We start from the raw sequence: 14,736 nt of genomic DNA, 5'->3' as shown, positions 1-14,736 counted from the left end.
CTTAATATCTTCATGCCCTTAGGCAGATGCTGAGACACCCTGTGCCTTAGTATCCTCAGATGTGAAAATGCAGATAATACCTACTATCATAAAGCTGCTGAGATTTAACTGAGACTGTGTTTATAAAGGAGATAGAAGTAACAACCTTTCTCAACTGAGGCTCCTTGTTTGAACCTCAAAACAAAGATGATTTGATATGACTCTCAGTTCTCCCACAGATAGTAGATCAAGAATATTTGTTATATAAGTGGATGCATCACTGCTTAATTCTCTTTGGGGACCCCAGGCTGAGAAAGGCTGGAATGCTTACAACATATTTGGCTGTTGCTACTGCTTGTAGTTCTTGGTGGGACTTTGTGGCTAGCCATGGCAACCCACTCCAGTATTCTTGCCTGGAAAATCCCATGAACAGAGGAGCCTGGCAGGCTCCATGGGGTCACAAAGATTCGGACACAACTGAGCGACTAACACTTTCCCTTTCTTTTCAGCTTTCTACCTATGGAACCTCAGAAATTTAGTTGATCTGGTTCTGTTTTCTGAACTTGTGACTCATTTTCTTACCCAAAAGTGAAACTGTTAACACTTGCTTTGCTGACATACCCAAAATGGGGTATGAATTGGCACTTCCTAAGCTCAGAATCAGCATCCAGTTGGGAAAGTTGTATAGTTAGTGGTTTTGAGGAGGAGGAGGAAGGGCAGTTAAAGAGGAAATTCTGGTGTCATCTGCTGCCAGATTCCAAGCAGTGTTAATAATGGGTTTTCCTGAAGGTGAGGCAAGTCATTTTATACATTCACCTACAGCTTTACTCTTCAGCCATATCTGAAACCTTTTAATTTAGTTTTTAGTAATAGTTAAAAACTACATGGTTTTTGATTTACTTAAAACATTTTCCTTTTTCTTCCAAACTTTAGCACTTTTCGAAGAGCTTCAGAGCTTGGATATTTTCTTGGCTGAACTCTACAAGTAAGTTTCCTCGTATCAAAAATTTCTTCCCTAAAAACCATCTACCTCTTCAGGAGTCACCTAGATATATGAGACATCCTTTCTAGAGATTTTCACTGGATTTTTCTTGTCTCCAGGCACCTTGACAGCAGCAGCAATGAGCGCCCAGATATCAGCTCCATCCAAAGACGTATTAAGGTATCCACCAAATGGGATTTGGGAGAAAATTTGGACAATAAACTTGAAGTGATTTCTGTATTTCTGATTTTATACAGGCAGTGGCACATAGCCAGTGTTCAGTAAACGTCTGCTGAATGAGCTGAGCGTTAACCTTGTTTTCTGTTTTAGAAAGTAACTCACGACATGGACATGTGCTACGGGATGATGGGGAGCCTGTTCCGCAGTGGCTCCCGGCAGACCCTTTTTGCCAGTCAGGTGATGCGCTATGCTGATCTCTACGCAGCATCTTTCATCAACCTGCTGTACTACCCATTCAGCTACCTCTTCAGAGCGGCCCACGTCTTGGTGAGTTAATACAGCCCAAGGCCACTATTTACAGTTAAGATAACCTGTTAAGGCAAGTTCTGCAGTTAGCTATCTGCATGACACAGGAAAGTTTAGATCATTTCTTTCTAATGTGCAGAGCCCATGGCCAGCCTACATGGTTGCACAAAAAGGAGTCTGAGAAAGATCAATCAAGATAGAATGTTACAGAGTTTAACTTTGACACTATTAGATTTAGAAGTTGTTTGAATGGTGAAGGCTTTCCTCTATTTAGTACTAAATGAGAGACGTGTAATTTTATATTCCTATATTCTGTTAATAATACTCATCTAGATTTCAACACTTTTTAGCTGTGAAATAGTAATTTCTCTCCCATCTTACCAGTTTTAGACTAGAGCATCTGATCTGGGCACAGTTCTGAGGGCTTGGGAGTTTCTGTGCGGCCATCTAACACAGGCAGAGGGCTTAGGACCTGGGAGACAGCTGTGTCTATTCCACCTGCTTTCTGAACTTCTGGCTTTGTTGTAGATGCCTCATGAGTCAACAGTGGAACACACACATGTAGATATCAATGAGATGGAGTCCCCTCTCGCCACCCGGAACCGCACATCAGTGGATTTCAAAGATACCGACTACAAGCGGCACCAACTGACACGGTCGATTAGTGAGATTAAGCCCCCCAACCTCTTCCCACTGGCCCCCCAGGAAATTACACACTGCCATGACGAAGATGATGATGAGGAGGAAGAAGAGGAGGAGTGAGGAGGAAGATGCTGAGCACTCATTACACAAGTTCTGGCAGGACTCACAGGAGCAAAGGATGTCCCTGTGTGGGTCCTAGTGGGGGGTGGGGGGGCTCCATCAAAGGTACATCTGGAAAGTTTCTGAAGGCTAAAATATTCTAATCATAGGGAGATACTTGTTTTAGTTCTGTGTGTCTGCACTCTTTGCAGACGGTTCAAAATTGGAGTCTGTATTGGAGGAAAGTAAGGGTAAAGCTGGGCTGAACTGCATGCGACTGGCTCCATCGTGGCTTTGTGACGCGGTTTCCTTGTCTTGTTTCATCGGTGTGTGGTGGTGTATTATCCAGATACACTAAGGGTGGCGAAGGGTCTCAGAGTGGAGCAAGGACGCCCGTGGGAAGATGCGATCCAAACATGTGATGGTACAAATTGTGCTCTTACTCCGAAATCCCATCTTTTTCAGCATTGCATAAGTATTGTATATCAGTGGAGAAATATATTATTTCCATTATCAAATGTAGTCTTCTGTTAAGGTCAGGGTTTCTTTACAAGCTTTCAGGTGTTTTCCATGACTCTGGTAAGGCTGCTGTCAGTGGCTTTGCAGGAGTGTTCTCTACTTGCTGTAGGCCTGGTCTGGAATGGACTGTAGTGCTTGCATTTTGAGGCAAAAGTCTTCATCCACATCAACAGTATTTAGATTGATAGCAAAAATTGAAAAAAAAAAAAATTGTTTTTTTTTCCCCCCAAAATGGTCTTTTTCCCATCTGAGGTAAATCTGTGGAAAGAATTTAGCTGAAAGAGGACAAAGGAGCAAGCCACCCGAAAAGAACAGAGCCTCCTTCTTTACCATAAGTGAGTAAAATTCATTAATGTGGGCCATACAGGTAGCTCATGCCACCCCATTCCAGCCTTCTCTATCCTCTTTGTCTTTTAAACTCAAGCATTAGAGGGTGGGAAGAGGGCTTTTTTGTGAGTCAGAACCATTTACAAAAACAGAGGGCACAATCAGTGTGAATAAATTCACTTCAGACTCCCAAGTGAAATCACTTCTTGTTGCTTGGAACAAGAATGGCTCATTACTGTACACTTTAAGGTATTACAACTGCCTCTTCAGAACAGTGAACCTTGTTACAACATTTTCCACAGTGGTGTAGATGCTCACTTTAACCTTCATATGTTTCTTCCATTCTTACTGTTATTTGTCAACACGGGATGGTAGATTAGCTGCTCTAGAATCAATAAAGTATAATATTTCTAATACTGACTTTGAGCCCTTCCTTAGCACAACTATAGACTGCTAGTTCAGGTGGGTTTAGGTTTGACTGCTAAGTTGCTTCAGTCGTGTCCGACTCTGTGCGACCCCATAGACGGCAGCCCACCAGGCTCCCCCGTCCCTGGGATTCTCCAGGCAAGAACACTGGAGTGGGTTGCCATTTCCTTCTCCAATGCATGAAAGTGAAAAGTGAAAGTGAAGTCGCTCAGTCGTGTCCGACTCCTAGAGACCCCATGGACTGCAGCCTACCAGGCTCCTCCGCCCATGGGATTTTCCAGGCAAGAGTACTGGAGTGGGGTGCCATCGCCTTCTCTGTAGGTTTGACTAAGTGATATCAATTTGACTTTCTCTTAAAGGAAACATAGTCTAGTATGATTAATGACCAAATTTATAGCACTTAAATGGGCCTGAGTTTTTAATGAAACTATTTTGGTACAGGACTATAACGTGGGGCTTTTTTCCGAAAGTCATTTTATAGGTGGGGAACACAGCTCAGTAACTTAGCCAAGGCCATATTACTTCACCATTTTCGATATATATGGCTTTACATCGTCACATCAAGGCATGTACATCTGTTATCTATTAGGAATTGAATGCCGCTTTTAAAGTATTAGGTTGGAAATGCTATTGCAGATAGCAATTACATACTGCTCCTGTTTTAAATGGTAGCAAATGTGGTCACCCCAGATATTAATTATTCTCATTCAAGATGAAGATGTTGCTCAATATGACAATGTCTTTAGTGATCCCAAAGCTAGACAGTATCTGGCTGACTTAGTACCTTTAAATATTCTCCCTGTTAGAGTAAGGACCAACAAGCTCACGTTGCTTTAAGCTGCCACCCATTTTGTATCATTTTATTCACATAAGATCTTACCTAAGAATTTCTTTTCAGCGAGATGAGTCTCTGGTAGTGGGTCCAAAGACTGAGAAGTGAAAAAGCACACTCCTGAAATAAGAATTCCACTATTGGTCACAGCTTGCTTTAGGACCACCAAAATATATTTTAAAGACCCAGGATTCCATGAGTCTGAGACCCAGAGCAGAGCTGTTGTCTCTCTGCATATTATTCATTCCTACTGGGGGAGTGCTGGTGAGTAAGTGGCCCACGGGCAGCTGGCTACTCAGAGTAGCTGTAACTGGACTTGTTAAAACATGAGCTTCTCTCTGTTAATAATTAAGGAAGTTAAACATAAAACTATAATTTTCTTTTAGAAAAAACAAAAAACTTAAGGTGTTTAGGCTGAGAGGAACTCTGCCAACTCTTCAGAATTTCTTTCCTGGGTATATGGTGAACACCACTTACTTTCAGACTCTTAAGGCCCTAGGCACCCCAGCATATCCAGCAGCTGGTCAGAACACAGCCCAGCCTCTGCAGAAGGACGCACCTGCACGCACATCTCCACAGAGGTGGTCAGGCAAAACTCAAATGGTGTACTTTAGAGAAGTTACTTAGAGCCAAAAAGTTTAGTGTTCTGTTCAGACATTAAGTTTTCTACCATAAGATCCTTTGAGACCTAAAATAACCTTTCTAAGGTGCTTTTAGGAAAAGCAGGTCTTAACAGAACAACTAAGAGCTACAAATCCTTTTGACATGTTAGTGTTGTTTTTAAGCAACCACTTTAAAAAGCCACTTGCAGTGACATGTCAGATTTAAAAGTACTTTCTCCATGTTTAGATATTCCTAAATCAGATTTATTTGTTTAAGAAATATTTTGTCAGCAACTTTAAAGCCCTGCAATTTTTCCAAGGCTGCCACAGCATTTAAAAATACTCCACTTATTCACCACAAATAGCCTGAGACAAACAACGGCATATCTAAGTCTACATTAAGGGTAGGAGCCTTGTCCACATTCCACGTTATGGAAACTATTTAACCTTTCTTTGATGGTGGGAAAAATGATAACTATGATCTAACTATTGCCATACACTTAATCCCGACTCCTCAGTTCAGTAGCTTATGTCTCAACACTTAGGTTTCTCATGACATTCTTTCTTGGTGACTAGAGCATAAAGCTATTCTTAAAGTTTTTCCTCAAATGGAACAATTTCAAATGATACACAGCTTTGGGAGGCCCTGAAAATGAAACCTCAACCATGGGGCTACCTGAGAAGCCTTGAAAAAAGACTCGGTGCACGGCCCCCAGGGAGGACATGCACATGGCACAGCAGCCAGCTGACTTCCCGGAACCCACACAGTCCCAGCCCACGCCTCCCGGAGCAGGAGAGCAGTACACGGTGTTCTCACTGCTGAGCGTGGAGGCACCGCAGAGAGCGAGTCATCTACGGAGAGCGTTCACTTGCAGAACGAACAAGGCTGGTTTTCTGTTTAGCCTGGCAATTTCAAGCATTTCTCCCCTGCCCTCAGACATCATGTCTTCCTCCCAAGGCCACAACTATCTGACTTGTTCCCATAAAGGTAGATAAAAATTAAAATATAAACAATAGTTTAAGTGCCTTTAAAGAGCTTTAACCCCAAAAAGTACTCCCAAGTGAGCACAGAACACGTCCTCTCAAGCTCATCAACTCTTAACTATAAATGTAATTCTATTTTCTAATTTAAAATGACAGAAATTTTTGGTCTGGTCACTGCCCATAAAATACCTTTGCTCCACTTTATGGATGAGACAGATTGGTTCATGAATCAAATTAGGCACATATATATTCACCGAAATGCTCTGGTCTCCCACTGTGCTCTTCCCAAAGCTGTGTTTGGCCGGGGCTATAGATGAGGCTGAAGAGTCTAGGCCAATGGAAACCTCATCACACGGTCTTCACATGAAGGACAGTATTAGTCCTTCCAAGGCTCACAAGTTCCTGAGATAACTGGAAAGAGGATTTGTCATGCACACCTTCCCAGCACTGAAAAATATTAAGTGTTCAGTGTTTGCCAGAGGGTTTGCACCAAAGATAATGTTTAGCTTGTGGATGTGGGAATTTTGAAGCAAGTAACTTTGTTTTTGGACCCACTGCCCTCAGGTCAGTGATGTAGCAGAGTTGTCGCAGGGAAGCTGGCTTCACCTAAAATTCCTGCCATGTGTAAGCCTACTGTTTGAGGGCTTCATAGTCACTCATATCCTAGCAGGAAAAGCACTCTGACAAAGAATTCTGGTACCCAAATCCCCCTGCATCTTTAGGCCTCACAGTCATCCCCTAGGGGAGATGTCCTGCCACCAGAATTTCACAGAGAGGCACTATAACCACGGCTTTGTTCTGGGACTTTTTGAAAGAGCAGAGATGTGAGGATCTTGGAGGGAAAATGATAAAACAATCATACAAAGAAGCCAAACATTTATTAGCCATCTCATATAATGAAACATTTTGGCTTTAATAAGGAATTATCTATTAAATTACCTTCAAAAAGTGTGTTTCCAGAAATCAACTCCAGGCTACAAAAAGGTCATTTGTACTGGTCACTTTCTCTACAAGACCATCTGATCACTATCTTTGTCTTCAGAAGTGCTGGGTTAACAAGAGGCACTGGGGAGCATGATGCATGAGATGAAATAAAAACCCCAGAGTTTTTATCATGATACAGCTCGGGAATGAACCAACGTGCAGGCAACCCCATGGATGCAGAGGGAAGGCTTAGGCAAACCTCATCTTCACTGGAGGAAAAATCACATTTTGAGGATTTCCTGATTTGAGCTCAGGACTCACCTAGGCAAAGTGAGTAAAGCAGGAAAAACTAAGCAAAGGAGTGAACTGGGAGCAGACATGCTAGAGAGAATTCCTTCCCTGGCCCTGCTTTCTGCTCTTCTAAGAGCAAACAGGCTCCCAAGAAGATAGCACTTAACTGGGATGTAGCTCTACCTTTTTCCACTTTCAAGAAATTGGGGGTGATGACTGGGGAGGTGGGAGAGGTGGTTAGGTCAGGTGGTGTCTTAGCCAGCTTTGTCAGCAGTTCTTCACTAAAATGTCTCCAATCCACAGGACTAGTGTAAGTAAAATAGATCAAGAACATCACGGTTAAAACAACATGGTAGGAAAAACAAGGGACTAGTCATTAAGAAGCTCAATTCTCAGAAGAATGCAGAGCTGAGACAGAGGGGAGGTAAAAAGGAATCCAAGAGGATGTGGTCTAGGAATAGATCACAGAGGGGCTGTGAACCTCGACTGGAAGATCTTCAGGATCTGGTCATGTGAGTGAGGAGGGTAAGGAGGAGCAGAAGCCTGGAATAGAAGTGGCAGTGGGAGAGGATGGGGCTCACACAGGAATCAGGCAGGCCCACAGAATCCTGAAGGGCATCCGACCATGACTCACCACACTCATGCCCTTGATTTTAACTTGGTAGACCATCTGTGCCTCTTGCAACCATTGTATTAGGCTTCCCATCACAGAGAAAGATCTGCAGAGCCATTTTCATCTTTAAGAGCCAACTGAGAGGCTTGAATGAGGCCTCTGGGCTTGCCTAGGGAAAAAACAGTCAAGGCATTTGCCAGCTGAAATGTGTTTTTAGTGATGGAGCTGCAAATGTCTGGGGCAGTTTCAATGGGTACCCCCAGCATCTTTATCTAAAATGAACTGATGGGGAAGAGATTATGATCCTTGAAAAAGAGAAGACAGCCCTGCTGTTGGCTGGAAGTTGGAGTACGAGGCTGGAAGTTGGAGGCTCAAGTTCTAGCACCTGCTTCTCTTTTAATGTAAGACTTGGTAGTGCACATCCAAAGGAAATGCCCCGCTGTGTTGCCTTGGTGACAATCAATCCCAGCTTTCCCACTAAGCAGGGGACGAGGCCTGTGTTGGCAGAGGTGATAGGGGGGAGAGGGAAGACACATTCGCTAGAAGGGTGAACAGAAATCATCATTTATCTAAATAGAATAATAGAAATGAACAAAAACCTTTTAAAACAATCACAAAATTTACAAATAAATTGATACAAAATAAATAGATTGTAAATCTACAACATCGTTTGAATTATAAAATGCATTCATTATGACAATCAGCTCATGAAACCTATACATGTCGTTTGTGCTTATTTAGGTTTATGGACACAGCTCTAGATAACTGTGTTCAGAAAACTTCGCTGCGCAAAGCATGAAATGTACACTATGATACAGTGAGTTAAGACTAAGGAGGGTGGAAATCAGACTCAAAGCAGGTCTTCTGTGAGGCGCCAAGGCAGTGCTGGCATCGGACCTCAAAACCAAAAGGCGTCTCAGAAGCCCAGGTGGGTAGGCAGCTTCCCTGGTGCACAGAGATGGACCCTGTGACCCAAGGTGGGAACTGGAGACCATCCCTGTTGTGGGGCCAGGCCACCAACCTGGCTTCGGATTGTGGGAGTGGAGGCCCTGGCCTCAAAGCCATGCTGTACCACTGCCTAGAGAGCAGACCCAGTCACCATGAAACCACCTCTAAAGTATTTCACGGAGGTCCCTGAAGAGGCCCTGCCATGAAGTAGGAGACCTGCCTCCATCCTCATCTCAAAACACTTGCTGTCAGGAACAGAGGCGGGTCCAGTAAAGGGCCTGGCACACTAGGACCAACGTAAGAGCAGCAACCTGTTTAAGACGAAAATAAACAAAACTGCTCCTTCTCATCCACTCTGAAAGACAACAGAAGCCTAGGCTCCATGGATGAGGGGCTCGGGAACAGATCTCATCTTAGTCACAGACGATGCACTAACAGTAGAGGCGTATGTACATAATAAATAATAATATAAAATAAAGCATATACATTTGTGGACTTAAAGGACTCTGGAAATGAAAAGTCAATGGACTGACACACTCCACCTTCACAGTAGACTTTAGACACGGGGAGTAATGAATCAGGAGTGAGGCTGGGCTCTGGGCAATGAGAGGCCTGAGGCCTTCCTTTTTTCTCCCTCTCCCTTCTGCTCTGTGAGCCTGCAACCAGCTGTTTACACCCAAGGGGCCTGGGCCTCCAACTTAAGGGCAGGCACCCAAGGCCCTCCAGGTCCACACTTGACAGTTCTCTCCAGGGTAAGTCTGAAGAGGAATCTGGGCCCACTTCTCAAAGGAATCCTTGTTGGTCAGATGTGGGCAAATGCCAGAAGATACGCTGCCAATGAAGACAGTACTCTCAGTCATTCTTCCAAGTCGTTCATGTCTGATACCCAGTGGGTATTCAAACTTGAAAATGAGTACTCACTCAAGTTTTACAGTGCGTGTTGGATGTGTGTACATATAAACCTTGGCATGCAAACTCCTAGAACTTTACTCTCCTGCCACTTGGAACCTTTTGTTTCCATGTTGCTTCAAGTACAGCCCGATATTTAAAACAATTCCTCTGAGATGATGTCAGTGGCTCTAGCATATACAGAGAGAAAGCTCACTTGAGCCAAGTCAACCACAGAAGTCCGCAAAGAAGGTTCCCAGCCCAAGATGGTGGGATGGAAAGCTGCCTCAGGTGCTGCAGCTGCTGTGAACTGCCCTCTTCCCTCCTGTTCTCAGGGCTGACCACGGACTCCTGGCATCTCCAGACAGGGCAGGAGGAAAGCCAGCTCATAAGCGCTCCCTGTAGGAAGGATGCCCGCACGTGGTGGAGGTGGAAGGCCCACCATCACAGCCTTGAGCAAGCTTGGCTTGGGTGCCTTGCACATCCAAAAACAGAGGCAACGAACAGCAAATGAACAACATTCCCCAAACTCATCTCTTCTAACAGCCCACTCAAATACAAAAGAAATGTTGAAAGATAAAAATCTGCAAATGGCCCTGAGGTATAAAAATCCACTGAGTAGGTTCCTCACTGATAACATTTACATGGGAAAAGTTTCTGAATTCCCAAATCACTTTCATATTGAACTCCTTAAATCCCCTCTAATTCTGCATTAACCTGCCAACCCTCCAAGATGCCCTTGCTAGCCTGAAGCACCACTAGTCTGGAGGCCATAACAGAACCACACCTGACCTGGGACCAGAGCCCATGTCCTCAAGTAAGAAAGTGCGCAGTGGCACTTCAGAAAGCTCCATGCCCTGAACTGCCCAGCTCAGTCTGGCAGTCCCCACCACTCTGCAAGAAAAACCATCTCCAGGATAAAAGTGGAGAGGGGCGTTGTATCCCGCCCTCGTGCCAACACGGAGCTTGTGTCATGTGACATGCCCCAGGCCAATCCTCCCTGGTGGCCTCCTGCTTAGAATCCAGGGAACAAGGTGAGCACCTTCCTGTGCCAGCCCAGGTGAGTCCTCTACCTGGACTGGGCCCTGGCGAACACTGGAGGGATACTGGTCTCCTGGCCCAGGAAAGGAGAAAGTGGTCAGATCCCTGGCTGGTTTTCAGAAGGTGACAGGGTTGGGTTTTGTTTCTGACCAGCCATGACACAGGCTCAGTGGGCCAGGGCCTACTTAGGTCTGCTCCTCGACTTGAGGTAATCTGAGGACAGAAGTTCATGGCCCCTGCTTAGCCCAAATTCCTGTTGCTTCATTTCCTAAGGGAAATGCACTTCTTGTATCTAGCACTGTTTTCCAAGACATGGAAAAGCTGGTCCTTTAACTGTATGGTACCGGGGACAGCACAGGTCAATATATTCACAGTTAATGTTCCATAATAGTGTGAAGTTTTACATTCAACACGTGCACAAAAGTTCCTTGAAATATTATTAGGAAATGGCAAGATGCCCTATTCTTCCCACGGAGGGAAGACAGTCCTGTCAGCATGGGCACTGAGCTCTCTTCCAGAAGTGAGGTGAGGTGAGGGAGGGGAGGAAAGTTACACAGGGTGCCCTTTCAAATTCAAATTATGTAAGAACCAAGGCTTAAGCTAACTGTAAGTTGACTAACATCCCAATTTCCATGCACAAATCTTAAGGTTCTGTTTTCCTAAAAGTTTAAACACTTGATTTTGGATGAACAGAGAATTAAGAGAGGGAACCTCTAAAGCACTAGGAAGTCTCATTTATGAAGAAAAAGCAGATTGTCCTGGAAACACCTGGATACCAGAATCTAGTTCCAGGAGGAACATTCGGGATGCCAGAATGGCTGCTCAGGAGCAGGTGGCCCTGTCTGGTCCCTCAGAGCCAGGGCTCGCAGCAGGGGCCCCGAGGACCCTGAAGAGGACAGCGAGGCCCTGGGCCGGATGGTAGGGCTCCCACACGCTTCGGAACCCCGGGGCCTGTGTCTGCTCCTTGACCCACTTCCTCACCCACGCTTACAAACCCAGCAGCCCAAGGAGAGGACGATCCACCGGTGGTGCTAAGGACTAGCCACCACACATCAAGATCTCAACCATCTGAGATCTTTCTCTGCCCTGCTCCCGTTTACTTTACAGACACAAATTGCACAGACCTTCTAAGCCCAAGTCATTCTCCTGCTCGCCTGCCTCACAGAAGCAGCATCTCTCCTTCCACAGCCTGAAGTTAGTTTCCAGAAGGAAAGTGGGACCTGGAAGAGATATCTCTCTCTCAGATGTTGAGTGTTACATCTGAAGGGTCCTAAGCTTTCCTCAAAGGAGATGTAACTGTTGCCAAATGTTAGCTTTCATTCCTTCAGGGACCAGACGACCTACTTGGGATTCCCTGTTGCTATAAAACAGTGTGAAAAATCAAAGGTAAAGAGTAGTTTATAGAAAATAAATACGAACTTGGGAGACTAAAATTTCATCCTCCAGGAGCCCCACGGCAAAGCCCTCTTGCCACCAGCTCCTTTAGAGAGGACTTTTCACAGAGCCACACTGAGCAGGTATAGCAATGTGGAAAAGTTATCCATTTCTCCCTGAAGCCAAGGAGCCAGCAGCTGGAATCCTCTCAGCAGGGCTTTACGATTCTCAGAGAAGCAGGTGGACCCCAGAAGATCCAGCACGCTAACAGTGGTTCCAGAGGCTGCTTCCAGTGGCGACATGCTGGAGATGCACTGTGTGGGGAGGCAGGTCGGAGCAGATCGGCCAGGGGAAGCTGACAGGCGGAGATCCTGGAGGCCAGAGGTACCACGGCTTGGCAGCCTGGCTCCACCAGGGACGGCAAGTACTGTCCTGGCCCAGAGTGTGGACCGGGGGCTGGCTCAGAAACCTTCCCCAGCAAGGCCCAAGTTTCCCTTATTACAGGGAACTCTCATTCCTGCACGCCCCCCTACACAGACAATCCCAGTTTCCAAGTCACATCATGCTGGCAGTGTGCTCAGCTCAACGCATCTTAAGAAAGCAAGACCTTTAAACTTTATGTCGAGCCTGACGGCGGCAGTGCCATCCCATTGGTGGTATCTTGGGTGCTGGCAACAGGCCACTCAGCCCCTAAAGGGGCACCCCAGTGACTTCTACCAAGTGAGGCAGTACTTCCCTCACCAAGGGACATGGCACCTTCTGGGAAGATGCTCCAGGACCGACGCACCAGGGGAAGCCATGTGCCGGGCACACATACGACACTGGAGCCGCCGAGCTGCTCCCTGGGAGGCAAGCCCAGCGTGTTTCTGGTTCTTCCCCGACCACAGCTCCCACCCACCAGCACCCAGCCTGGGGTGCACAGTCCTACCTGGAGGAAGGAGAAGAAACTGCTGCTTAGCCCCAGGGCTTCCCTTCGTGCAGTAAGACCCAATGCAGAAAACGCTATCTTCTTGCCTAGAGACTGGACACAGCGTGGACTGACGGGTCTACCTTAAAAACTGTGGTCAGTAGGAAGTCACTTCAGTGTATGAATGTTGCCCCCAAAATGCACATATCCCTTGGGTTAACACTTAAAACACAGCTAAGAGTTAAGAATTCAGTCATTCAAGAAATACCTCCTGACATTAATCTCACTACACGTGATGAATCTGGTATTAAAATAAGACAGAGACACACATGAAATGGCCATGACACACATTTGGTTTCTGAATCCCTGTTTGGGGCCAAACTGACCCTGGCTGTTACAGGCAGCCTCTCTGGCATGGGCCGAGTCCGAGGCAGAGGCACAGAGCCCAACCCTGCTGGGCCCCGTGGGCCCAGGGCTGAGGGGAAGAGGGACAGTTGGCTCCCTGGACGGGGGGGCAGGGGCTGGCAGTCCCCAGAGTTCCCTCCGTGAGACACATGGGTCTGGACGCGCCTTCTCGGCGGGGCACAGAGCACAGCTGGAAGGTCTGACTGCTTTTCTAACAACCACATACCGACCCAGCAGGAAGGGCAGGAGCGTGGACGACACACCTCGAGTTTACTTGAGGGCCCTGTGGAAGATTTCCATTTGGCATCTGTGTAGCAGCATCTTGGGTTAACAAGAGCAAGGCCGGGGGTGGGGTGGGATGACGGCGCTCTGGAGGTTCAGACGGGGAAGAGGCTTGGCTGAGCCAGAGGTCCCAGGCTGGGGGAATGTTGGGGGGATCCACCCTGGCCTCTTGCAAAGATAAACCATCAGTTTAAAATTCATTAACATTCATTTTGGTGATAAAAAAAATTCCTTAGAGTGGGAGCAAAATCACATTCCAAGCAAATGTTAAACCTTTCTGAGGGGAAGGGACACGGTTAAACATTAACTTAAAACAACACTGAGCTCAGAGAAGCAACTGCGGGTCCCTGTTCAGGCTCCACCGCAGGGCTGACAGCCTTCGCAGGTCTGTGTCATTCATCCTTCAGGTTTGACAGCGACACCCACTGGGGCACAGAGGAAGGGTGCCCCTCCCTGGGGCGGTGGGGAGGGAGGGCCCAAGGGAGGCCACTGGAGGGACAAGTCCATCCTCTAACGGTCACATCATGGGGTCATAGCAGAGTTCAGACAGAACAACTTACAACTCTGCAAAAGACACTTTTTAAAAACATGATCTCTCGGAAAAAAATAAATCGCGACAATTTTCAACTTCATGCAAATCGAGGGAGGAGGAGAGTGAATAATGATAAAAGGTACAGCTGAAAAAATAAACATGATTCTATTTGGGCGGAAGAAGTTCATCTCCATAATCTCGAAATGCCACGCCCTGGCTGTCGACTTCCTGTCTCCGGTTTCCATGCCTGCCCTCCCCGGCCTCCTCTGCTGCTTCCAGGAAGGGGACAGAGTCTTTGGTGTCAGGACGTTGCAGGATGCAGCATGGCACACAAGCTCACACTAGTGGGATTCACGGTCGGACGGCGGGAGGCCGGCGGCCTGGTGTGGGGCCGGGCGCCCTAGATGGCGCCTTCGCTGTGCAGGCTGTGGTTGGCCTTGGTGTGTGTCACACAGTTCTGTTCGTTGAGCAGGTTGGCCGTCTCATCCGGCAACCCATCGTGCAGCTCCGTAAGAGTCAATTCAATTTTAGTGTTTTCACTGTCTGAAGACTGAGGAGTCTTGTCCATCCGGGATGCCATCAAGGCATTTTGGTATTGCTGTCTTGAGATCTGGGGCCAGGAGATGGTACAGAAAACAAACCAAGATAATATT

General features: G+C 46.5%; 2 protein-coding genes across 11 annotated transcripts in view; one reads left to right on the top strand and one right to left on the bottom strand.

The window, feature by feature from the left end:
• The window catches only part of NT5C2 (5'-nucleotidase, cytosolic II), a 149,336-nt gene extending 145,888 nt beyond the window's left edge, over positions 1-3,448 (top strand). For all 9 annotated transcript variants that reach the window (XM_061403319.1, XM_061403318.1, XM_061403316.1 and 6 more), the window contains 4 exons: positions 913-964; positions 1,081-1,141; positions 1,292-1,468; positions 1,976-3,448. In XM_061403319.1, coding sequence (XP_061259303.1) covers positions 913-964; positions 1,081-1,141; positions 1,292-1,468; positions 1,976-2,209 — 524 coding nt within the window. In that variant the 3' untranslated portion in view covers positions 2,210-3,448. The remainder of the gene's footprint in view (positions 1-912; positions 965-1,080; positions 1,142-1,291; positions 1,469-1,975) is intronic.
• A 3,291-nt stretch (positions 3,449-6,739) lies between these two features.
• Positions 6,740-14,736, bottom strand: part of CNNM2 (cyclin and CBS domain divalent metal cation transport mediator 2) — a 185,179-nt gene continuing 177,182 nt past the window's right edge. For both annotated transcript variants that reach the window (XM_061403312.1, XM_061403313.1), the window contains one exon: positions 6,740-14,693. In XM_061403312.1, coding sequence (XP_061259296.1) covers positions 14,484-14,693 — 210 coding nt within the window. In that variant the 3' untranslated portion in view covers positions 6,740-14,483. The remainder of the gene's footprint in view (positions 14,694-14,736) is intronic.

The sequence above is a fragment of the Bos javanicus genome, chromosome 26, assembly GCF_032452875.1.
Source record: "Bos javanicus breed banteng chromosome 26, ARS-OSU_banteng_1.0, whole genome shotgun sequence".
Lineage (NCBI taxonomy): Eukaryota > Metazoa > Chordata > Mammalia > Artiodactyla > Bovidae > Bos > Bos javanicus.
The sequence above is the reverse complement of the archived record's forward strand: the minus strand, read 5'-3'. Positions and strand labels throughout refer to the sequence as shown.